The following is a 26,793-nucleotide window of genomic DNA, read 5'->3' as shown; positions in this document are numbered from 1 at the left end:
GCTCTTTGCAGTCATTTCTGGAAGCTTTTGACTGCAATCTGCTTACAATTACAATCTATACTACCCATGAGCGCATATTTATCTTGTTTACTATGGGATTTCCTATCTTTATAGGACTGATTTGCGGTCATAGGTCGTATATGTACAGTTCAAAAGGATTTCAAATAATGTTTGTCTACTGCCCTGAAGGTGCCATCGTGTCGATTCCAAAAACTGTGTCAGGACTTCGTAAAGATATTCAAAGCTACTCCAGGACTTTCAGGCATAGATGCGAAAAGTTTTTTTCAAGTATACGGCTATCAAGCAACTGAATTTGAACGTAAAGCAAAACATTACGGCCAAAATCGCGAGTCTGGAAGATATATGATCAGGATCTGAACAAAGTCAATAAATGCATCTGAAAGGATGATAAAACGTATGTCAAATTTGACTTTAAACATCTTCCGGGACGTATGTCAAATTTGACTGTAAACATCTTCCGGAACAGAAACTTTAGGTTGCAACGATCACAGAGATATTCCAAAAAAGTATAACATTGTTGTTGTAGACAAGTTTGCCGGAAAAAGTATATGATCTGGCAGTAAATTTGCTGTTATGGCCGTAAGACTTCGATTTTCATCACAACCAACAATATGAACCGAATTCTGCAACAAAGATTGTCTGGAAAGCGTAAAATTTCAAAATGATTGGCCCAGTAGACCACAAAACAAGTGTTCGACGTGGCGCCTACGGAGATTAACTTCAGCCAGAATACAGACATAAACCAACCGAAATTCCGTATTTTTGTCTGTGTAAATTTGATTGTAAAAAAACGATGCGAATCTTTGTAGGTGTTTGGATCTTCGCCTTGGGTTCTAGAAGCCTGGTTCCGATTAAGTCCCACATCTCGAATACGGGACATATCACGAATCCGCTCCAGTCCAAATTCGTATAGACGGGATAGCAAGGCCCAGACTTGTTGTTTCGATCGAGACAAGGATATGTGGATTCAAACCTTCCCAGGTAACCAATAGGCATGCTAAATGCATCTTAACGGCTACTTGATAAGCACTTAAGTCATATTAAATGCTATTTAAAGGTCGCTTTTGGCAAAATACACGGCTAAATTACTGCTGTGCCATGAAAATGCTTTTCTACTGCTGTTGTGCATTCAGAATGCTGCTTAGTGGCAAGAAGTTTTTAAACAGTTTTTCGTATGCTGATTAACAACAGTTATGCATAACGAATGCTAGTATACGGCAAGAAGCATCCGAAATGCAAATTTTACGCTACTTAACTGCATACACTAATGCTTGTTGGTTACCTGGGTTGACAGGAAGGATTGTTTATATTTTCAGCAGTTACGAATGGAGACAAGTTCAAATCGTCGCTATCGCTAGTCAAGGTTGTAGATAGGCGATAAAATCGCTGATTGCGAATGATATTTTTTCAGTGTTTGAGCTATCCATGTTGATTCATGCGCTCAGGTAGGCAGCATACGCAACCACTCACTGAATGAACCTATATGTGACGTTTGGTGTATGTGTTCATTCGATCGTGTTTACCGAACGACCATCGGCGCTACCCATCGTCGATTGAATGTTTACTGATCGGAGGAGAGTGAAAATTTACCAGAGAAGAATCGGCAACTGCCAATTTCTTCAATGGATTGTGGTTTCCACTCATTTTGATAATTATCATTATCTAGTTTTTAGCTTGGAAGTGCAAGCAGTTTCATTGCAATATCAAATAAGATTGGTGAAATTGTTATAAAGTTTCAGTCGATCGAACGTTTTAATGCCATCGAAATACTATTATTTGTAGTTAAAAACTATTTCATATGCAATACTCGTCAATATAAGTTCTGAAAGATTTCGAAGAACTAAGCATCTATAAGTAGTGAAAGTAAACTTTGTCAAAAGTCGGACAATTTCAAAAATTGCAACTTGGCGAGAAACCTGTAACATTTTAAAGGAATTTATTTGTATCCAAACGTTACTTGCACGATTAATATTTTACTAAAGCATGTTCTCGGATGAAGTTCTCGAGTAGTGCACAATAATACTGCAAAAGCCATAATTCATTATTTATTTTAGGAACAAATTCAGGAAGATAAATATACGGTAATCACTGACGAAAGAAAAACTTTTCCCTTGTTAACTGTCAACTGTATTTTATGAGTAACGGTTAGTTCAGAATTTCCCTCAGAATCGGAAATGTTGACAGTTGCTCTTACTTTAGATTACGCGACAGTCATTCAATTAGATAATCCAGATAGTTTCTGGTCAGCTGATTATTTCTTGTTTACTTCTGACGTTAGGACTTCTGCGACTTCCGATAAAATCGTGGGCTCGATCCGACATCAAATGAATCGGAGCAACGGAAAATGTTCATCGGACGGCTTTTTCTGTTCACCAAAACAGAGCAAAACAAACTTGTTTACAAAATCCAACGCTGAATTGTCAAACCACAGATAACAGACGTTTAGGCTCGATTTGAATCGTGTGTAAATACCCGCTACTGAGATTCCGTATAAATCAGACGTCTGAAGCTCGTTTGGCAAACGTTTGTAGATGGCGCAGTGATCGATACAATGCAGTTAGAGTGCAGCTGTCAAACACGTTTAGCAAACAGTTGCGCAGATGGCAACAGTGAAACACAGATTTCTAACGTTTATCAATTTGAAAGTTTACACAGGTTTTTGAAGAAATTTTGTTCTAGCCTAAACGTCTGTTATCTGTGGTCAAACCAACGTCGTATGGATTGCCTAATATCCTATTTCAATGTATATTTAATCAAAAGCAACCACTAACATTATATTTATTGTATGCCTAAGGGGCCGTACACAAATGACGTAGCATTTTTTCGTCGATTTTTGACCCCTCCCTCCCCCCACGTAGCATTTGGTCACAAAATTCTAACCTCCCCCTCGTAAATAACGTAGCATTTACCTACCCCCTCCCCCTCGTCCCATGCAAAGCGCTCGGGTGATGAAAAAAAATTACATATGTTTTTCAATTATTTTAAATACACCTCCTTTCAAAATTTTTGACGACTTTTATCAACATTTTCATTATGACAGCAAATTGCGTTCAAAATAAGCCCATTTTATGACAAATATATAGTGTTGATAGTTATGTTTTGAATTTTATATGTGAAGGAGAGCATGAAGGCAAGTTCTCTCAGTTCAAAATCGTGCAGCTGCCAATGATTCTAAGAACCAAACGTTCATCTAAATTACTAAATTTTGTTTGATTGAATCCGAACTGAAAATTTAATTCAGCTTATAAATTAAGTCTACTAGTTACAATATTAGATAACTAATGTAGCAAGTTAAATCCGCATACAAAATCTTTTCGTATTTTTGCGAACCTGTAATTCCGCGAATCGTAAAATTTACCTCATGAAAAACCGCATGTTTGAATTTAAATTCATTTCTCTTGGCAATGGAGGATCATTGTTTAAAACTCATTGTTTTCTCTAAACAATGGGTTTCAAACTTAATGCTACGTCGCGCAACTTCTGACCCTACCCTCCCCCTCGTCACACTTCGTCACAAATTTGGTATACCCTCCCTACCCCCCAAAATGCTACGTCATTTATGCATGGCCCCTAAAAGCTTTTTCTTTCATATCCGCCGTACTGGGTGCACTGTGCTCACTACGAACATGATGTAGAAAACAAAGGTGAGCATATTTATCGTTCTCTGGTGCACTGATTTCCTATACGTGCGAAATTGTGTTATTGAGCCCTGTGTTGTTTCACATATTTTCAAATGCGACACTGACGAATAAATGGTGAACAAAAGATTGAGATAGCGGGTGTTTAAAAGAGATTCGATTACTTTATATTGAATTGGGAGAATTGATACTAGCGCAATAACCATACAGGAGGTATAATTTACCAATTAATAGTGGGAAATCTCTATAATATATATTCTTTTCCACTTGTAGGTACTCACAATTGATTCGTAATTGACTTATTTTACGTCTAGAACACCAACACAGTTGCAATGTGTATAGACATATGTGCATACGCGATGTTTACGATTCGCCATCTGATTTAACCTCATTTGGCAAAAATTCCACCCGATTCAACCTCAATCTCGCACTAACACAACTGCACATGGATTAGTCAATAACTTAATTTTCGTAGAGTAGAGTGTATGTACCCTCTTCTAAGTTGCTGCACTTTTCAGGATTACTAAGTTTCTAAAACCTGTCACTTTACTTTTTGATGGCGTCATCATGCAACATCCCGTAGTCTAACAGGGACATATTTACATTTTCGTAGAAATTCAATAATTAATCATTCAGAAGTGTCAAGTGTTGGAAATTGTTTCATTTATGGCATATTCGTTTTTGACACTGCACTACACCGGTGTAGTCGGTGCTATACTCATTCAAACTTGGGTGTAATCAGTCTATCTCTTTCTTTGCACTACACCGGTGTAGCACCAAGAAAAAACGAAAAGCCATTAGAAAGTTTAGACTTGATCGACATATGTAATAACAAAGTTCTTCAAATTCTCACATTATGAAATATGTTTCCACCTTTCATTCTACCCTGTGTAAAGGCAGCTGTCGAATTGCAATCAGTAAAAATAATCAACTATAATGTTATGTTTGGAGTGATTTGTTTTTCTTTTGATCGCCACGGATTCTGTTTTTGGAAATCTTACGGGAAGTTTTTTGTAAGTAATCTAATTAATTAAGAACTGATACTTTGTGTTTTATAGGAAAACTTTACCGCTAGCGTTCCAGAAATTCCATCACTAATAACTGCCACTGTCATTATTTCCACCGTGCATACGATTTTGTCACACAAAATACAGGGAAAGTTTCAATGGACCTCTATAGTTCCAGCAGATCCGCCTACAAATTATGCTCTGACGACGTTCAAGGACGGAAGTGCTACGCTGTGGGTTATGCTACAAATAATATTCGCTTCAGAGTACGGAGAATATTTCTCTTTGTGGTGTTCTGCAGTTGATTGCATCATTGAAGCAATCCAGACACTCGTCATCATTCCTTTTTATCTTTGAATACGATAGAAAAGAACGGAACTTAATCGAAGATGTGACTGAGTGGTTTTATTTTGTTTAATATGATGCTTGCAGTTATTTAAATACATTAGAATGATTGAAACAAAAAAGAATATAACGTGAGAGGACTATTCGATAAAATCAGGTAACAATGCTTTTCTCTATTCTGTCTACTACTTCTGGTAATAAATCCGAATTCATTTTTAGTAGCATTATATCCTTTATAGCTACGTCGCTGAGTCTCATCCTAGAATCAGTCAGTATGTACTTGACTTGACTGAACAGACGTTCAACCGTTACCTGTGTCGAAGGTGCAGATAGTACAATCATGGCAAGCCGATATAAACGAGGGTTTGAAAATTTCCTCTTCTTCCAGTATTGAAAAATATCAAAACGAGGAACCGTCGATGGAGTTATAATGCTGGTATTTGGATCACCAGGTTCAGCTGCTGTTGTGAATTGTTGAGCTTTGTATATACTGTTAGTGGATTGTTGTAAAGGGAGGCATGAGATGCCAGATGACTGCACAGAATTACCAGCAGTGATGTTAACTTTTTCTCTGTTTTCCAGTTTCATCAGATCAAACAATAAACATTCGTTTACTGAATTCTTGGCAGAACTGGATGCACTGTTGTCCAAAACTTCTTCATTGAAAAAACTCATCAAATAATCCTCGATGAAACCGCTGTTGGGTGGTGCTTTTGCTTTTCCACCCGTCTCCTCTTTCAACCCATTTATGTCGTCCAAGCGGTTGTTCAATACAATGAGGTATTCCTGAAAAGAAATGTTCATCCTTAAAATGATCACATTTCGTATGAAATATAAAGGTACCTACACATCTTTCTTATCGCTCGTACTTAATCTACCTGATCCAGCAAAATTGAAACGTGGATCTAAGAACAAACTAGCTTTGAAGGCCATGCTTTCACTGAGCTTATGGATTCTTTTTTCCATTGATGCTAGCAATTTCGCAGCCAATGTGTTGTGCCCGTTTTCAATGGCGTGTAGTTCAGCCTGGCAGATCAACCAATCAGCATAGAAATCGGAAAGGGGAACGTGATCTTTTTGCAATTTGAGAGTCGACACATATATTGGTTTGAACGCTTCGCAGAAACGATCGATGAACGACCAGTGATTTTTCAAATCTGTGAGGTAACAAAAAATTTTCAATATTTTTGTGCTATTTTTTTCGATTTGTACAAATGTTAGCACTTGAATAATGACGATTAATACTAACCTAGCGATGGATCCTGACTCTGTAAGATTATCAACAATGGTTTGGATCTTAGAGCTTGAAAGTATCGTAGTAGAAGAAACCATACATTCCACCGGGTTTCGTTTACCTTAGGCGGCAAAGGTATTTTGTGGAGTACAAAAAGTTGACGGTTGACTTTGTGATGCATCATAAGACATATTTTATTAATACGTGCCAATCTTGTCTTATGCAATTTAATGACGTCAAATGCAACAAGTTGGGCAGTATGAGCCCCACATCTAACGCTATTCAGGATTTCGAGGTCTCCAAACTTGTCAGTAATTATGGAATCGGCGCTACCATCTCGCTCGATTTCAAAATCATCAGTTTGTTCAGATGTAGTATCGTTGCTATCGTCATCTGTTCCATTGTCTGCTTCGTCATTTGCTTCGACGTCTATTTCATCGTCATTTTCTGTTTCCAGGAAGTCCTTATGATGGAATTCATTTAATAATTCGTTCTCAGCTGTCAGCATACTGCGCAATGGTACAGCTTCATCGGTGAATGTTTCCATCAATTGTTTGAGGAGCCGTACAGTGGCGCACATATTGGCACCATTGTCATGTGCAATGGCGAAAATCTGCCGAATTTCCAATCCGAACTCGTCCAATTCTTGTTCAAGAACTTTTGCCAGATTTTCTGTCGTTTGCCGTTCGTTCATCTCATGCACAGCTTTGAGGATGAAAACAGAATGAACATATGAAAAAGAGCCGATTGGATTTTTGGAATTAGTGATGCACTTACCTAGATGCATTATTTTAATGTTGTCTTCTTCATCGGCATATTGGGCATTGATACCGAACACAGATCGCCCTCGTCGGGATGCAGAATCGATTTTGATGCTCACTAATTTTTGTTTACCTCTGACCGTAAAATATCACGCATTGTCGAAGCAGCTTTTTCTACAAACTCCGTAAGACCTCTACGTGTCATTTGTAAACCGCATGCCTTTAACAAGGGATGTAGTAGCGTTTTGGAACCGGACCATTCGATGAAATTGAATGGCAGGCTGTTACATGACACAAACTGAAGAAGTCCAAGGAGCACGTTGCGCTTATCCATTGCAACGAGCAGCTTTGAAACTCTTGGTTTTTTGGAGGAAGGCTCTTCTTCGACTTTATCGTCCAGCGCCAATTCCTGCAGGACATTCGGCTGGTTGCTATGGAAATGTCGTTTAAAATTACCCGCGACAAATGACATTCTCTGCTCGTAAAAGCACTTTCGAACACAGTCAATATCAACAGCGCAACGGTAAACGATTGTTTCACCGTCCTGCACTTTCTCCACAACCTGCAAAATGTTCTCTTTCTGAGTTTTTGTTTTTCGATTCATTCTCACTATGAACGCTGCCACTCTCAATCAGAACTTGATTCGATAAAACGTTTCAACTTTTCACACACAATCGGATCGTAAAGCGATAATGAACAGTCAATTGATGCTTATGAATGTCTCTATAAGTTGAACAAGAGAGCAGCAATGAACTCACGTGAAATCTGGAGACTGGGGCACTCATGTTGTGTTCATTCGGGGTTTCAAGCATCATATCGGTTTTCATTTAGTGTGGCGATAAAAGTTTGTAAATGTGCGTGTATAAAGCGCTTGAATGAAGAGTTCCAAATGATTGTTCATTGATATGATAGAAAGCAACCTTGTCGCTAGTTTCGGATCATCAATCGTATCGAATTTCTATGCTGCATACGAAAATTGCTTGAGAAAATGATACTTCTTCGTCTCTACAACTGGCCTGAAGCATGTGGATTTCGGAGAGGTAATGAAATTGGCGACTGTTGGGCGCTGCTGGCGACGGAAATTGATATCGCATTCGTCAAACGTCAACAAACGACCTCGGTGTTTCTGAACATTGAAGGAGCGTTTGATATGCAGTTTCCTTAACAGTTCTGTCAGAGAAACTTCACCGAAATTTTTTTCACCCAAGTTGACATACTCTTTAACCAACCCTGTTGCGTGAAAACCGTATGAACTTTGCCCTTGGCTCTTCATCGACGTTGAGATTTAGCTACTCGTGTCCCCCCAAAGGTTCATGTCATAGTCCATTTCGGTACAATATTTATGTCAGCAGTAGAGATGGGCGAAACAGTTCACTTCGAAGAACCATTCCCGACTGAACAGTTCTGTAAAAAGAACTAGTTCAGATGAACCGTTCTTCCGTTCAGCTGATAATTTACTTGTATCTAGCGAATGTCTCTCAAAACATTCGATTCTTGGAGAGGAACCAAACAGATGCTGCCCAAACTATTATACCCCTGTATGCTTAACAAGTTCATCAAGGGTAGCGATTTCTTCATGATGTATAACTAGAGAAATAGAGAATGTGATGAGTCGTTCTTGGCCGGTTCCATTCTGGGAGAGCACAGAGAGCGGTTTGTGGGACGGCAAGTCGGTTCATTTTCATTCGTTCGCCTAAAAATCGGTCCGAGAAATCCGCCAAACGGCTTTAGGTCAGGTTCAGTTCATTCGCTTTGAAGAGAATTGAGAACTACCGTTCTTTTAAAAAGAACTTCCGTTCGCTCATTCTCTTCGAAGAACCAGTTCACTTGAACCGTTCGCGAACGAATGGCCCATCTCTAGTCAGCAGTATTGGTGATTGCTTGGCAAATAATTGTACACTGAGGCAAATTGCAGAAGATGGCGTTGTGTCGATAGTAGGCACGAACCGCACTGATATGCAAAAGCCACTGCAAGACAATTTATCGATCTGGGCTGTTGAATTGGGCATCGAATTTTTGGCGAAAAAGATAGAGATGGTTATTTTCTCGAGAAAAAACGTGAACTAGCAAAATTTCAGCTTCTAATTAGTGGTAAACCAATTACCCATTCGATGTGTTTTAAATACTTAAGGGTCTTTTTTGATTCCAAAGATTCCAAAGGCACATGGGGTAAACATATTGGTTATTTGAAGCAAAAATGTCAGCAGTGAGAAGATTTTCTACGTTAAATTACTGGAGCTTGATGGAGTTCCCATCCTTTCGATTTGATCAGATTGTATAAGTATTGTAGTTGTATTGTATCTTATCGGTAATTATTGAGCTGCATGTATTCTACTCACACGACGAGCCTTGATGTAATTGCTGGAGTCCTTACTCTTTCCGAACGATTCTGTGAGCTCTCAATCTGATTTCTGATACGCAGTGAAGTAATGAATCCACTCGTAATCACAACATCGAAGTATTGCACAGTTCAGAAGTGGCAAATGACACCCTTCGATGACTATTTAACGCTACCTAGTCCATCAATATTAAATTCTGTTTAAATTATACCATTGCAGTTTAAAAACTCAAAGATTGCTTGTAATCTAACCATGAACCATCTCACACATGGAATCCATGACTATCTGCGATCGTCGATTACACAAGCTATTTTTTGGCTAAGTATAATCATATCGAGACAAACAGTACTTCACAGATGGATCAAGTATTGATGGGTCAACAGGTTTCGGAGTATTCAACAAGAATCATATTTTTTTTTGCAAATCGGAAGAGCAATGTTGCGTCTATGTTGCAGAACTGGCAGCAGTACGTTAATTGTGCTCTTGGTCTAGTAAAGGTTCTGCCTTCTCACAATTACTTTATTTTTTCGGACAGTCAACTTTATTGAGACTTCCCAATGAATGAAACCTTCCAAGAACTGGTCGACCAGTTCCACGTGACATTTGTGTGGGTCCCGGCCCATTGCTCAATTCAAGGCAATGAAAAAGCGGACGAATACGCATAAAAAGATGCTGCCAAAGGACATGTACTTGAGATATCGTTCACGTACAGCGAATATCCCAATGGCTCAAGTGTTCGTGGAAGCTAAACGGCTCACGGAAACGAACATCGGTATCGGGAAAACTACCGCTCGCTTTCGGGAGAACCTCTCGCCGGGGGATTCTCCGTTGAAGTAGGCTAGATCAATCATCGAGGACTAGACCGAGTAGTTCGCGAACAAGAATTTAGTAAAGTCGGGAGCTAAATGGCTTATCGTGGAAGTGGGGCAAAATGGAACGAGATGGGAACCAAAGGGCTTAAATGAGTTGCGGTGCTAAATGGCACCGGGCAGAGATCCAAAGGGCTCAAGAAGTTGTGGTGCTAAAACCAAAGAAGAATCGGTATCGGGAGAGCTTTCTTCGTCGGGGAACTCTCCATCGGCATTAGCTAGATTCACCGCTGGGGACTAGACTGAGCAGACCGCGACGAGACATCACTAGTCGCGGATCGTCGGGGCACCAGCGAACCGGATGACCTGCTCCACCCGAATCGCCGAACTGACCTCGATACCTGGTTGGTTAGCTCGGCCGGGAAGGACTCAAGTTCTGGGTTTTGGGCAAGAGCAATGATTTTTAGCGGGTCGGGTGGCAGCCCAAACCCGTTCCCTGAGAAGTTAGGGTTTTGTACATTTTCCCCTGCAATCTCAGGGTTTTTTTGTTCTTCCATTTAAAACACAAATACGCACACATTCAGACATTGTCCCAATTTGTTGAGCTGAGTCGATTGGTATATGAGACTCGGCCATCCGGGCCTCGGAAAATGTTTTCAAAGTTTGAGCAAATCCTAAATATTTCTTTTAATAGAAATATAAAACGTTCCATTATAAGCTTAATTTTGTAATGACAAAGTATGTAGTTCGTTGAATTAAAAACTATCAACAAAGTTCTCCAAACTTGTTTCATAACATGTATAGCATAAATAACAAATCCGAAAATAAGAAAAATTCTCTTTATTATACACTAACAGCTATTATAGCTCATTGAGTTAAAACTATCAGCAATAGTCTAGATACGTCTCACTTATATAAATACTAATTTTATAAGACTATCAGCACCGGTGCGTAAGCAAATGCGTGTGTATTTTGATTACGCTAAACGATAATATTTTATTTAGACACCCGTTTTCGCACCGGTCGTTGGTAAATAGGTTGCTAAAATAATAATCTGTTTTACACCGGTAGTTGTTATTATAGTTACGTTACATTTTTTTGCAATCATGACGTTTACACTGATTTTTACATAAATTTTGTAGCCCAAATGTCCATCAGCTGTGGTCATATTGTAGACAGCATAGCCGGGTAAACATATCTGGGTTTTAAGTATATTCAAAGGCAATTTTGAATCGCAGAATAGTGGGCTTATTCATGAATACTTGGTACGCTGGACTATAACCATTCGAAATGAAAACATTACTGTACATTATGTGTATTATAGAGTCCCGTGCAGAGGAATGCGCAACGCTGCCTAAAATGATGCCATCTTCTTTGTTTCTGGCACCGATAATTTTTGCTGCAATTTTGAGTGACTTCAACCGAGTTACACAAATTAATATGGAGTGAATTGAAAACCCACTGTTTCGTGGCTTATAGCATTTTATTCTTGATACTATTCCGTGTAATTTATTTTACATTGTTACAAAAAAGCATAATAAACTGAATACAGTGTCTTGTTTCGACGATTGAAATATTTCGCCATGATATTAACTAATACATTTCTTGCTTGTTCTCCGAAAGAAGAATATTTCAATATTAATTCGTCAAAAGGGCGAAAGTGTTTTTTGTAAACAAACTTGTTTCGCTCATTAGTCTGCTGCAGAGTGGAATTTCATGAAAAATATGCGTTAATGTAAATTATTACCCTTCGTAGAAGTAATTTCAATTGTTTTCTGCTTTAAAATTACAGTAAATTAAGAAAAACCATCAAAACAAAAGTTTGTTTACAAATCTTATTCGCCCTTTTGCAAATTTAATATGGATTTGTTTACTTTGCACGATAGGTAGCCCTCTGACTGTTCGATAGGTAGATTTGGGTTCACTCTGTGCGAGCCTTTATAACACAAACAAGCAGAGTTAAAAATATTCAAATTCATTGAATCATATTCAGCCGCATTCATTTTCAATATTCAGTGACGCAGCTGAAAACGTCAAACGAACAAACCACCCATTCATCTATGCAGATTTTCATTCGTCTCCGATTATTACACGAAGCGAACGTGCAGCAACGAATCAAACGCATCAAAGTAGGCCTTGACACAATGTAAGCGATGACAATTGTTGTTTTATATGCTTTACCGGCATTTGAAAACATTTTCCTAGATAATTAGTGAAATGAATATATTGTACGATATTCAACTGAATGAATAACATGGATATTTGAATGAATATTTTTTCTATTTACCGCGAGTAGCATCAGGTTCATTTTCAGCCGTCAAAAAAGAGCTTCGATTATTTTTAACTCTGCAAACAAGGCCTTTGGCAACAAGTAGCCGCTAGCCGGCGCTACTATCGGCCAATAGGCTTCCAGTAATCGATATATGAACTTTGCGTGCACCTATGGATAAAGTAAAGTTCAATCGGAAATTCTGGTTGGTTCTAATTGGTATTCGTAATTCGTATTCCGGCCGATTTCCCGAAAAAGCTTAACTGTGTAGTATTCCAGCACCAATAAGACAACTAATTCTAATTACAATCGGTTGTATCGCTGGAGCTGAAATACTAACTACAACTACATCTACTTCAAGAAATAAACATTAAGTGCGTACCCTGGAGCAAATTGGTACACACGAATTTGTGGCAAGTTAATACAGATATATATTAACTGAATTCAACATTTTGTCGTCGATACGGTAATTCCAAAGATGGAATCAAATAATGAGTTATTGCTCAAAAATTATAAATTTGATTCCAATTTATCAGTATGGCAAATGACATAACACGGAATCTTGCTTTCAAACAACAGTACTGCGAGGTAGTGCCAAATTTCGCTGCTTACCAAATTGGTCATCAAATCCACATCCATCCAAAATTGTCGGGGTAAGTCAAAAAATATTGCAACGAATTAACAAAAGAGGCTATCCTAGAATTATAGGACATTTCCACATTGTTCGACGCGGAATACTTCTAGTAAATTTATAATAAACGTCTTGAAACAAGCAATTTCATTGTCCAACAATAAATTATAAAGTTAATTACCATTTTGTGTTACTGTTTCTAAGAACAATATTAGAAATGATGAAATGTATTAAAAAATATCATTTTTATAAGTTAAGCACAACCCCCCACACAGTCTACTCCCGCCCTCCCCTTATTTACAGACTAAGTGAATTGAATTCCAAGTGCATTCACGTTCATGCATTTCACTATACTGCCTATGCTCGCAAGTCAGTCCCATGAAGATAGGAAATCCCCTAGAAAACGGGGCAAATAAGCGATCTTGGGTAGTATACAGTCGTGATTCGCTAGTTGGACCGACTGACAAATGTCAAAAACTCTCCAAAGATGTTGGCAGTGTAAATGCATCTGTTCTTATCTCTAAATATCGTCAGATTGATTGTCAAAGTAAATTTGGCACGAGATTTTGATGTTCAGATGCTTTTTAGTTGGACAATGGTCCAACTAGCGGAGGTCCAACTAAAAAGCGGTCCAGTTAAAAAGTGTCCAACCAGCGAATCACGACTGTGCAACCCACAACACAATATTATCCCTCGAAAATATGATGAACCACCGGATGAAATGAGATGGTGATGATGTAACAGGTGTGATCTGTGTCCTGCCATGCGTACCTATTAGCAATTAAATCCAGCGTTTTTGAACTAAGCGCTGTGTGATAAACCATTATCGTTGTGATCTTCTTTTTACTACTGGTCCTGAATTAAAAACTTTGCGCGAGAAAAATACACGCATTTTCTTTCTTCTCGAATCTTAGTTTCCACAGTCCCCACAATCATCACCATTTGTTCGCAGCGATTTTCGATTTTCGTTGGACACTATCATTAGCTTTCGTATTGGCCTCCACATATAAAAATTTTCGGGCTTTTACAAGCTTCAAAGCCAATGAAATTCAGCTTCTTGCTAGCATCCCATCAATCGGATCCTGGGACACATCATGCCCAGCTTGACATAATGCTACATCTTCCAGTTCAATGCAAGCTGCTTAGATGCACTAATTTTTACTTCCACGCAGAAAACATACAGCATAATCAAAACTGTGGGTAATTGAATACAAACAAATACTGTTCATTGTATCAAACGACAAAATAATTGGTGTGAATCGAGGTTTGAAAGTATATTTTCATTAAAGTTACAATAAACTTTTAATTTCAATAATTGTTTTCATTTCTGTAAACTTTAAAAAAATGTTATTGAATTCAATCAAATAATTTATTGTCTCACAACCGATAGTTTTATTTATTGAGCTCAATCCATAATTTTATTTAAAATAAAAATCTTTCACGAGTCGAATCAAAATTCACGCAGAACACTTCTGCATAACATTTATCGCGAGATCCTATTCTTTACATTTTCCTTTGTTTTGCCTCCTTTCTGCGAATAGCAACGTTGGCGTCAGTTGGAAGAAGTTACCAAATATAGACACTCGCTGTAAACCGAAACGATAAGTTTCCATTTCCCAACCTGTTTACCAACCGCCGGTGCGGTGTTGTGTTATGATGACGGTTAGTAATTTGCTTATACCCACGCCCGGTGCTGATAGTCTAAACCGAAACGATAAGTTTCCATTTCCCAACCTGTTTACCAACCGCCGGTGCGGTGTTGTGTTATGATGACGGTGAGTAAATTGCTTATACCCACGCCCGGTGCTGATAGTCTAATAAATCCAAAGAGGGTAAATTTTCTGTATTGTATTATGAAGATATTTTAGTTCGATAGATGTAAGCTCTTCCTTATAATTGCAATTTTCAGTATTTACTCTTTTAGTTGTATAAAATTCAACATTGGTCGAATACAGTAGTAGTAGTACAGTAGTCTAGATACCCTAAAAATTTGTAGCTTGTAATATTTTCCAAATTTTTTGAGCGACTGCTAAGATGTAACGAGATGGAAATAACGTTCGTCTATTTTCGAGGTCTGGTTGTTAGATTGTTAAAATGATGACTGACATGACCCTATTCCACACCTCCGAGCATATGAGCACAAGGTGTAATGTTTCTTCCTTCGAACATCTTGCTCTCTTGTATTTTGTTTTTGACGCATTTATTACCATTTATTACCGTATTTATTCCAAGACGATATTGAACAGTAGATAAGAGACCCCATCACATCACTCGATCCATTGTCGATTTGATCAAATATGTCGGTTTAACCAGGAACCCATATTCGTGAATTATATCCCATAGGTGATGTCGATCGATTGTATCATATGCGGCTTTGAAATCTATAAACAGTTGACACGTTGTATTCGCAACATTTTAGAGAGACTAGTCGAATCGAGAATATTTCGTTTGTAGATTCCTGTCCTAGTAAAACTTCCTTTGTATTTCCCAACGAAACCCTTTTCTTTCAGTGATAGGCGGCGGTGAACACAGTGTATGCGGCATTTAGCAATGTGATTGACCGGTACTTGCAGCAATCCAGCTTATCGCCTTTGTCATAGACGGGACATATGTACGAATTCCTATTCCAAACGTTCAAGCCAGCAATAGAAACTATAGCGAATTCATCACCCAAAAAGTTAAATAATCTGTAGGGAAGCGTACATCTGCAAAAACAAACACTGATATTTAAAAACTACAAAGCATGCATAGTTATGCATGGACCAAAAGCCATTTTCAAAATCTTTCTCGATATAGCCAAAGCTTTTACTACACCGAACAAACGAATGATGATACATATCCATACAATGCTGAAATATGCTTTCGAAAATGTGAATTTGCGTAAATATTTGGGAGAAAAACATAGAATGAAGATTTTTTTCCAAACATTTACACAAAATCTCATTTTAGAAAGCATATTTCAGCAGGGAGTCGCGGAGAAACATAAAATGGAGAATCACTAATTTATGTCCCAATAATTCACACAAGTTGACATCATAAGCCTGATAAAAATAAACAGCAGTGTTTGAATTGCGCGTTTATTTCCCCGGCAACAGTTTATCGTCTATTTTTTCTTCATTATTTATTTATTTTTTATTTATTTTCGTCAAGCATATGTAGATTACATAGAATGGTTTTACTATATTTACTTGTATACTATACATTATTTCTACGGTTTAGTTCAGATTTGATTTGTTTTCTAGACATGGAAAGGTCAATTATTACATAATTTTCATTATAATGACGCATCATTCTATTGATGGGGCTATTTTTAGCATAGTTTGTCCTAAAAGATTGTTCTTGGAATAAATTACGAGTTCTTAGTTTTCGGCTAGGTACATGAAATTTTATTTGCGAAAGTAATGATGCGGATTGTACACGTTGAGAAATAATGTCGTTGATAAAGCAAAGCATGGCAAATTCGCGGCGTTCTTTGAGTGTTTGTATATTAATGAGCATGCAACGTGCTTTATACGATGGAAGAGGAAATGTCATCCAGTTTAGTTTACGAAGCGCGTACAAAATTAATTGTTTTTGGACTGATTCGATGCGTTCTTCGTACAGGACAGTGTATGGGTTCCATACTATGCTGCAATATTCCAAAATTGGCCTGACATATGTATTGTATAATGATTTTATTGTGTAAGGGTCTTCAAACTTGTAGGTGAAACGTTTAATAAAACCCAGCATACTATTTGCTTTATTTATTATTGTATTATAATGTTCAACAAATGTGAGCTTGGAGTCTAAGATTACGCCTAAATCTCGTACTATTTTGCATTTTTCTACAAGTTGGTTGCCTAAGTGTATGTCTATGGGAACATTTGAATTTTTTCTGCTGAAGGTTATTGAGTTGTGTTGTAGATCATCCCGGATGAGATCCAATTAATTCATTCGAGAAATGGACGAACAGTATGCAGGAATTTGTAGACCATTAAATACACTCGCGTTTTTAAAATACGGACAAACTTTATTTGAATGTTCTGATACGAACAACTGCATACTTTACATTTTGAAAGCTGGAAGCTTCCGCCTTTGGCGAAGGTTAGATACAGAAGAAAAATATATGTGGTTATAAATTTTGCACGCAAATGTTGATGTCATCAATGACGTCTGACATGACATCAAATATTTGGCCAGCGGGAAAGCGATGTGTAGGCAAAACGGTTATAAACGTAGTTGGATTCAATGTTCATCGTATGTCATCCATAAACGACGCCAGTACAAACAAGTTGCATTTCTTTACATTAAGTTGGAGTAGACTTTTGCTACACCACGTGTGGAATAGATTTATTTCGCTTTGAAATATTTCAGTGTCTTTGACATTTCTTATTTCCATGAAAAGTTTCAAGTCATCTGCATATATAAGCACTTTAAGATGTTTGAGTATAAAGGTAATGTCATTTACGTACAAAATAAAAAGAAGAGGGCCTAAGTGGGAACCCTGGGGTACGCCAGAGATGACAGAAATTGATTCCGAGAGTATATTCTGAAAGCGAAATGTTTGTTGACGTTTCGTTAAATATGATTCGAGCCATTTCAATAGTTTATTTTCTATGCCATATTTTTGCAGTTTGAATAGTAATAAAGGTATGTCAATACGGTCGAATGCTTTACTAAAGTCTGTGTAGAGTGTTTCCACATGGTTGCCATTGTCCATTGCATTTACAGTAAATGTTACAAATTCTAAAAGGTTTGATGTTGTTGAGCGGCCTTTATAAAAGCCATGCTGCTTGCTTGTTATTTGATTTTTGATTTGCTTAAATATTTTTTCATTTACTAGTTTTTCGAATAATTTTGGAATGCATGATATAATGGCAATCCCACGATGGTTTCGGATGTCCGATTTACTGCCCATAACAGCATAAGAGTCCTGTTTGTTGCTGATTTTGATTGATGCCTCACCGGCACGAACCCGGTCTCGAGGCACCAATCACCGTATGAACTACAGCATTGGCCCAAACCCAATGCCGTTCTTTGAGGTGTGATATGTGATTTATGAAATTAAACACATTCTACTTGAGTGTCCAGAAGGGAACTGATTTGATTTTATTTCACATTTATTTACAGAGTTGTTTAAACCTCGAGCTGGTTCCGTCGATTTGCTGATTCAAGCGCTTTTAGCCGCTTGCCGTTTCGTCGCCATCTCCATATGAGGATGACGACGATGATGATTATGAAGAATGCACCGTCCAGAAAATACGATGCGACGTCGTGTGCGCTAATTGTATTTTGTATGATTACGTCGTCTCCGAACGGCCACATCGTGTTGAGTTGCGTACTTCGTTGAAATTGGAGAACTGTTGCAGAGCGATGGCGGCGCGCATACTTTTTATGGCCCTACAATGCGGATGTTTGTGGTACCCGTTTATGCTGAGAACGGGCATTTCGGTTGTTTAGAAAACGCTACGATTAAGCGCTTTTCGTTTGTTTGCTGCAACATTGTCGTGGGGTGGTGCTTTACTTTGTGTCACACCATTTTCTCCCCCCTTTGGAGCGGAGCCGCCCGCTCCAAATCGTATCATTTCGGCTGGAAGGTGAGAGGTCACAGTCTAAACTTTGAGAGTTTTCATTCGTGTTAAGAGTTTCATTTTCGTTGATGGAGGGTTCTATTGGCAGGGGAGCCAACAGCCTTACATTTCTTTTGTAGAGATTGGTTCCTACGCGAACTGTACCCACTCGTACAATTCTGTCTTCACCAGCGTGTGTTTTGATGACAATTCCCATGGGCCACTTTGCCACAGGGGTGTTGTCAGCACCAATTAAGACGATCTGACCAACTTGCAAATTCGGATGCTGTTTGGTCCACTTAGCTGCACATCTTAAGTGCTGTAGATATTCATTTTTCCATTTCTGCCAGAATTGCAGTGTCTGTGATTGAATGCGTTTCCATCGAATTGATAAGTTTCTTTCATCGGTGGCCTTGTATGGGATTGGAAGCGCTGTCATGGGCCTTCCTATGAGGAAGTGACCTGGGGTTAGTGGTTCTGGTGCGTCAGGATCCGATAGAATCGAGTATTGAGGCCGGGAGTTCATTATCGCCGTCACTTGGTAAAATACTGTTTGAAGTTCCAAAATGTTAAAACTTGCTCCTCGTGCTGCTGCCGTGAATAATCGCTTGGCGACCTTTATGTTAGCTTCCCAGAGCCCTCCGAAGTTGGGGCTCCTGGGGGGGATGAATGAGAATCGTATGCCTTGCTCTGCGGCTACTCCTATTAGTTCATTTTGAAATAGTTCGTCGTTATAAATTCTCCTTAGCTCAGCAAGGTCGCGGCTCGCTCCTACAAAGTTGCACCCGTTATCTGAGTAAATGATTTCGGGCCTACCACGCAATATATGGTGATATGAGCCCAGGTCTAGGTATTCTCTAAGGAATTCTCGATATTCTTCATATAGATCAGGGTTCATAATGAGTCGTCGTTCTAGTGATAGAAGGCGTCTTCTAGCTTGTTGATAAGAAAGCCCTAGCAGTTCGGGCTCTCCGTTCATAGGAATTCGGACGATGAATTTTCCATCCGAGCCTACCGTAGTGTTTTTGCGAAAATGATCTTCGCATTCATTTGAGCTTGAGTTAGCTGCACCAACTGCATCGTGGTTCCAAAATTGTTTGAATAGGTAATCTAGTTCATCGTGTTGCTCGTCATCACGTTCGTCATGGTTTTCCACTTTCACAGATACTACTGCTAGGGTGGCCTTTGGTTTAATGTGCGTAGAGACTAGTCCTCCGACTAGCCATCCGAGTACTGATTCTTGAAAGGTAGGGCCGGTTGCCAGTTTAGTACACCTGGGGCCCAAAATTTGGAAGAATATTCTCGCTCCGAGTAATATTTCCACTCCTCTTTTCTTGTAAAACGTTGGATCTGCCAACGTAAGTCCGGTGGGCACCTTTATGGATTCGGGTTTCATCTGCACGTTTGGTTGGTCTTCCAGTACTTTGGGCACCACCATCATTTCAATAATAGTTTGGAATTTTCCGCATCTAGATGCCATCTTTGTTATTATTTTCTTACTCGTGTTGATACATCCACCCACCCCTTTTATGGTGAGGTGAGCGTCATGCTGGGGTAACCCAAGTGCTTTGGCTGCTTCTTCAGTTATAGTTTCGATTTGGCTGCCGGAATCCAGCAGACATCTGAGTTGGTACTACGCCGTGGCACCCTTTACGTTGATTTCAGCTGTGGCCAAAAATACATATTCCTGGCTTAGTCACTTCGAAGGGCCCGCGGCCATCTCGAGCGCTACCTTGTTAGGCTCTCTTTTGTCATTAGATCCAGTGGGCCTAGGGTCTCGCTGCTCGTGTAGCAACGAGTGATGAGTGCCGTTGCATTCACGGCATCGATGTGGTGATTCACATCCCTTTGTGATAGTCCCTTTCCGAGGCAATTGAAGCATCGTCCTTCTTTCGATACTAATTGCTTCCTTTGGGGGACGCTGAGATTGGCGTAGCTTGGACACGAATAGATGGTGTGTCCACTTTCACTACACCCGAAACATGGACGTGAATCCACTACTTTGGTGCTAGCCAAAGCTGCGGTCTTTGTTGGTGGTCGGGGCTTGTTTTGCCCTTCGTCATGCTGCTGACACGCCAGTTGGTTGGCACGTCTTTCAAGTTCGGTTTTGAACTCGACCCATGGATAGACCTTGTGAATATCCAATCGTTCCTCCAATTTTGAGACGGTAGCATCGTCTAACTTGCTTTTGACGACACTGACGATTAGCCCGTTTGCGACGCAATCGAGCCCGCTGATTTCGTTCGTTATTTGTTTTGCGGCATGGACCATCGTGTCCACCGTATCGATAAGTGTCATTATTGCCTTGGCACTGGGGTTGTTCGCTTTCTTCAAAATAGCCCTCAAAGGCTACTCGTTTCTTGTAGAAGCGTTCTTCAAGCTTTGCCCAGGCTTCGGCAAAGCTAACACCCGAATTTTCGAGTGCCTCCATGGTATTTAGAGCGGGCTCATACCGCTCTAAGCATTTGTTCAAAAATGCGAATTTATCCGCATCTTCGTGTAGTGCGCTTTTCAAAGCGGCTTTTGAAGGCCAGCCACTCAGTGGGCGAGCCTGTAAATCGCGGCAGCTCGATTTTTGGTAGATGATCTGCACGCCTTCAAGAGCGGTCAATTGATTTTTTAAAACGTCCGCCGCTGCGGCACGTTCCTGTTCAATTTCACTCATCGTTATTGTTCTTCGTTAACACTGTGTTATTAAACCTCAGCTTAGGAGGACTTTTTGTCACTTGGTTCACTCCGCCGGTAATTTGTAGCGCTATGCCGACGGGTTTTCGCTTCGTTGTCACTGGCTCGCGATACGAGCAGCACTATTACACACGGCCTTTGCGTGCCGGCGCACCTGATTTAGTTACATCCACCGCACTCGGGCGGCAGCTCATTAAGTTAGATGGGTGGTTTCGTGCCACCCCGCACACGGACTGCACTCAGGCAGTGATTCACTGGCTCATAATTGAGCAGCACCATTCCACGCAGCACTTAATTCACTTGCCAACGTGTTCTTTGTTCGTTGCACGGTCCGCACCCGGCCGGCAATTCAATGGATTCGTTATTCAATTCATTCACTTCAATTGGGTGGTCTGATGCCACCCCGCACTATATGTCGTATTTAGCCTCCTAAGGCTCACTTTCGTTTCTTTCGATAGCCGGCGGCGGCTGAGTGGGAATATCCCGCACTATATTCCACTCAATTTCATCGATGGTTGAATTTCTTAAGTTCAACAGGGAACTTTTGTAAACGAAGCTCATTTTTCCGCGGATGGCCGCGCCGGATGCCATCTCGAAATGAGCCTCGGTCAATTTAGTAAGTGCCCACGCTTCAGTGGTGGACACGGGAGACGCTTTCACTCTGTTAAGAGTGTCATGCATTAGCAGCATGCACTTCGTAAATAACATATTTTGATTGCCCTGCTTGCTCATTGTCACAAGTTTTCCGCTGTAAGCGGCCTTTTTTCACACTAATTTGTCACTCGGATCACTTTTCTTCGCGCGAAGTGACCCGATCACGTCGGGGTCACCAAAATGTTTGTTGCTGATTTTAATTGATGCCTCACCGGCACGAACCCGGTCTCGAGGCACCAATCACCGTATGAACTACAGCATTGGCCCAAACCCAATGCCGTTCTTTGAGGTGTGATATGTGATTTATGAAATTAAACACATTTTACTTGAGTGTCCAGAAGGGAACTGATTTGATTTTATTTCACATTTATTTACAGAGTTGTTTAAACCTCGAGCTGGTTCCGTCGATTTGCTGATTCAAGCGCTTTTAGCCGCTTGCCGTTTCGTCGCCATCTCCATATGATGATGACGACGATGATGATTATGAAGAATGCACCGTCCAGAGAATATGATGCGACGTCGTGTGCGCTAATTGTATTTTGTATGATTACGTCGTCTCCGAACGGCCACATTGCGTTGAGTTGCGTACTTCGTTGAAATTGGAGAACTGTTGCAGAGCGATGGCGGCGCGCATACTTTTTATGGCCCTCCAATGCAGATGTTTGTGGTACCCGTTTATGCTGAGAACGGGCATTTCGGTTGTTTTGAAAACGCTACGATTAAGCGCTTTTCGTTTGTTTGCTGCAACATTGTCGTGGGGTGGTGCTTTACTTTGTGTCACACCAAGTCCCATGTTGAAAAACAGCAAGCCGAGAAAAACGCTGTTCAAGATTGTCCCATCCATTGAGCCAAATGGATGGGACAACCATGTTTTGGTATTTTTTGATATTTTCGGAACAAACCCGGTAATCTTATTTGTGCAGTGTGATTCAGTGGTAATACAGAATACAATCCAACGGATAACTCATTTTCGACAAAAATCCACATGGGACTCTTATACGTTTATGGGCAGTTTAGCACCTGATTTAAAAATAGGCACTAAAAAGGATGATTTCCATATTTCTGGGAATGTTCCATTTTTCAGTGACATGTTGAAAATATGTAGTAATGGTAGAGTGAATTCTTCTGCCAGATTTTTAAAAGTATTGGTGCTATTCCGTCCGGTCCAGGTCATTTTGATGCGTCTAAGTTTTTTAGTGCAGTGGTAATTTCGTGTTCAGATAGTTCGTGGACGGAAATGTCATTTGAAAATTCAGGTATAAATGAAAAGTAGTCGCAGAGGCGGTCTGTTTCGGAATATGAAGTATAGACTTCTTGAAAGAATTTTCCAAATAAATTGCAAATTTCAGTATTGTTATTTCCTACATGTCCGTCAAAATGCATTTGGGATGGAAAGTTGCTACTTTTCAATTTCGTTTTCACGTAATTGAAGAAATTCTTTGGACAGGTCTTGATTTTAGTCTCGATTTTACGATTATATTCTTCATGTGCAGTGTTAATGGCTACGTCGAGTTGGAAGCAAATATCCAGATAGTTTTGCCGATTTGTAATGCTATGATCTTTCTTGTAAATTTTATGTGCCTTCTGCTTTCTATTTCTTAATTTTTCAGAAGTTGGTTGAACCATGCAGGCTTCTGACCGCCATGAGTTCTTCTTCTTTTTACTGGTACTGTTCCAGAGATTAAATTCGTTACAATTAAATAGAATTTAGTCACTGCTTCGTTGACATTTTCTTTCTATACTCAATACAGTTTGCCAATTTTTTCTACATAGTCTACGTTTGACTTCCTCGAAGTCGGTTTTATGGTATTCCGGCACTTCCTCATACTCCAAGTCGTTCGGGGAAGAGTTTTGATGAAAGAAAATTGAATATTCGATTACTGTGTGAAATGCTTCATTTTTCCATAATGGAGTTAAAGATGCATTAACACAGAAGTCTTCAGTGCAGTTCGTGAATAAGAGGTCTAAATATGAATTTTGTCTATTTTTTACATGGTTGATTTGGTGCAGGCCAAATTCAGATATTTTGTCAAAGAAGTATTGAAGTGTTTAATTTTCGCCTACGACTGGGAGTAAGATAGATTCGTTTTCAATGTCTACGATGAAGTTGGTGTTACGTTGATTAAAGTCGCCATAAATATGCAGTTTTACTTCAGATTCCATGTTTGACATGATAGATTCTACAGTTTGAAAAAATAGTTCAAATGATTTTTTGTGAGCATTTTCAGGTGGAAAGTACACAGAGGAGAATATGTGCACTTCTCCTGATATTACTGCTTTTGCCCATATATGATCAAATTCTATATGTTTCATGGTTTCTATTTCTTCTGAAGGAAAGTCTGCGTTTATGGCTATAATGACTCCTCCTCCAGATTTTTTATTACAAAGAGACAATTTATGGTCATGCCGAAATACATTAAATTGGTTTCCAAAAATTTCTTCGCTTCTTACGCTTTCATCCCAGATACTTTCTGTTCCAAGAATTATATTAAAAGAAGATGAAATTAGTTTTTGTTGGATTTCTTTCATTTTGGCTGGGCTTTTCATTCGATTAAAATTTTGGCAATAGGCTAAAATTTCAATCGAATTCTGTTGTGGATGCGAAGAAGTTTTTGGAATATTTAAATTACTAACAGTTATATTTTCTTCCTCTATAGAGGGCGTCGTTATTTCCGAAAATTCGACGTTCCAAATTTATGCGTAGCTTCGCGGAGTTGTTGAAGGCGCCTGGTTCTTTCGCTTGATAAAAATTTTCCATAAGAGTCAAGGTCTGCTGCTGCTTCGTCTGGGTTTAGCCCATATTCCTGATAGACTTCGATGAAAATACGCAGGAGATGGTCAGGAGCGGTCGGTAGTCCTTCGGATGCGAGCGTCATTTTGATGCTGGTCGGCGTCATTCCTTCCACGCAAATAGATAGGTGTTGGTCCTTCATATATGCCAGGTATAGGCGTACAATGTTCATTATTTTTGGTTCGCGAAGTCTGGCCTTTAAAAAGCGACCGTCGCCATTCGTTGATTGCGACGTGAGGCGTACGATTGGAGGACGCAAGGGGTCCAGTTCAAATTGGCTGTCTGTGTTCGAATTTTGAGATGTGGTTACCAATGTGTTTAAACTATTTTCGCCGCTGGTAGATGTCACTTTCATTTGTTTGGGTTAAATGTTTTCGTTAGCTGAACGGTACGGGTTGATGGTGTCGCCCTTTTTAAAGTTTATGAAATTTGGTTTTACTGCTGGTATTGCAAGACCTGCAATCGGATGTTCGGTGGTTGTGGGAGGAACGGAAAATTGTTTTTTCGCCGTGGCAAGTAGTAATTTGTCTGACGACTTACCACTGTCGTTATGATGATGATTGTTAGCGTGATCGTTGTCACGTTGACTTGACTGCTTACGACGTTTTCGGTTGCGTCTTGCCTTATCAGCAGCTTTCTCCTTTCAGTCCTTTCAGTGTGGCAGTCCGCACACACAGGCATTACAAATGCACGGATAAAATTTTCCCGATTACGCTGCACACCTACACAGGCAGCATGGTACGATCTGCTGCAAAATTCACACTTCCAGAGGAAGCGGTTGTCGTTTATGTTACAAGTTTTTACACCGCGCTGCATTATTTTACTATTACTTGAAGTTCAATAGCACTGTAACTTACGAGGCACGTGTGCGATGTTTGTGTAAACATTTAATATTTCAATTAGAAACTTCTTGCGCTAACTTTTATATATAAAGTTACAGTTATGATATGTCAATAACAGTCATACATTGTACATAGCCATACAGGAAAGTATGTGAATAAATACTGCATTGTCAAAATCTTTTCGCAAGTTCTTGTGAGGTAAAAATTTGGTTACCCACTTATTTTTTTTCGCTCGAGCAGTCAACGAGTGCGGACGCCTCTCCAAGCGCTCCACAAGTAATTTATTAATTAGTATTTTTTGCCTACGTAAGTAGGTAGTGCGAGTGCGTTGACTGTTCGAGCGAAAAAAAGTGAGTGGGTAACCAAATTTTTACCTCACAAGAACTTGCGAAAAGATTTTGACAATGCAGTATTTATTCACATACTTTCCTGTATGGCTATGTACAATTTATGACTGTTATTGACATATCATAACTGTAACTTTATATATAATAGTTAGCGCAAGAAGTTTCTAATTGTAAAATTCAAATCAACAATCAGACTAAAGAAATCATCAATGGGGAAACATGTGTGCTCTGCATAAACAACCATGCGGTAGCATGCGGCTAACCGACATTTGTGATTTCTTACCTGTTTCACCATTGTGCTATATGATCGGTGTAAAGTCAGACCGGACTAAGTAGCAAAATCTCAAAAGATGAGATGATGATAGGATTGAATCAAGAATTTCTTCTTCAGCTACATTTCATTTGCGCCAGATTTCAAAAATATTATCATTAGCATGAATTATGAAATAAATCCATTGCAAATAATACCGTAAAGAATGCAAAGATACAATCTTTGTACACGTTTTGTCGTGACTAACGACTTACCTTTCAATATAGGGGCCCCTTTTCAAAATTTCGGAAGAAAAATTATGTAAGATTTTGAACGCTTATATCTTTTGTTGTACTGAATGTATTTCATCAATTTCTTCGGCATTTTATCGAAAATATTTGTACCAATGTTGTATTAAATTTTGGAATATGTAGGACATTCATTATAAACGGAAAAATAGTATAGTAATAGTAGTTGAAAAATCTTTCGAAAACGACTCGGAAAAGTGAAAATTTTCAGCCCATCCCGCACAGAGCCGTCAATATGGTGCATTAACCGAACAATAAAATGATGAAAAGTTTTAAATATAGGTCCACTACATGTTTGTTCCTATGATTATTC

At 39.3% G+C, this 26,793-nt stretch overlaps 1 protein-coding gene across 3 annotated transcripts in view; it reads left to right on the top strand.

The window, feature by feature from the left end:
• The window catches only part of LOC131678311 (cap-specific mRNA (nucleoside-2'-O-)-methyltransferase 1), a 101,815-nt gene that overhangs the window by 63,246 nt on the left and 11,776 nt on the right, over positions 1-26,793 (top strand). The window contains exon 4 of one of the 3 annotated variants that reach the window (XM_058958568.1): positions 14,596-14,829. The exons of the other annotated variants lie outside the window; for them this stretch is intronic. Coding sequence (XP_058814551.1) covers positions 14,596-14,659 — 64 coding nt within the window. The 3' untranslated portion in view covers positions 14,660-14,829. Of the gene's footprint in view, positions 1-14,595; positions 14,830-26,793 lie in introns of those variants that run through there. 3 annotated transcript variants of the gene reach the window in all.

This window comes from Topomyia yanbarensis, chromosome 1, assembly GCF_030247195.1.
Source record: "Topomyia yanbarensis strain Yona2022 chromosome 1, ASM3024719v1, whole genome shotgun sequence".
NCBI classification, from domain to species: domain Eukaryota; kingdom Metazoa; phylum Arthropoda; class Insecta; order Diptera; family Culicidae; genus Topomyia; species Topomyia yanbarensis.
Note: the sequence above shows the minus strand (reverse complement) of the source record. Positions and strands in the feature narration are given on the sequence as shown.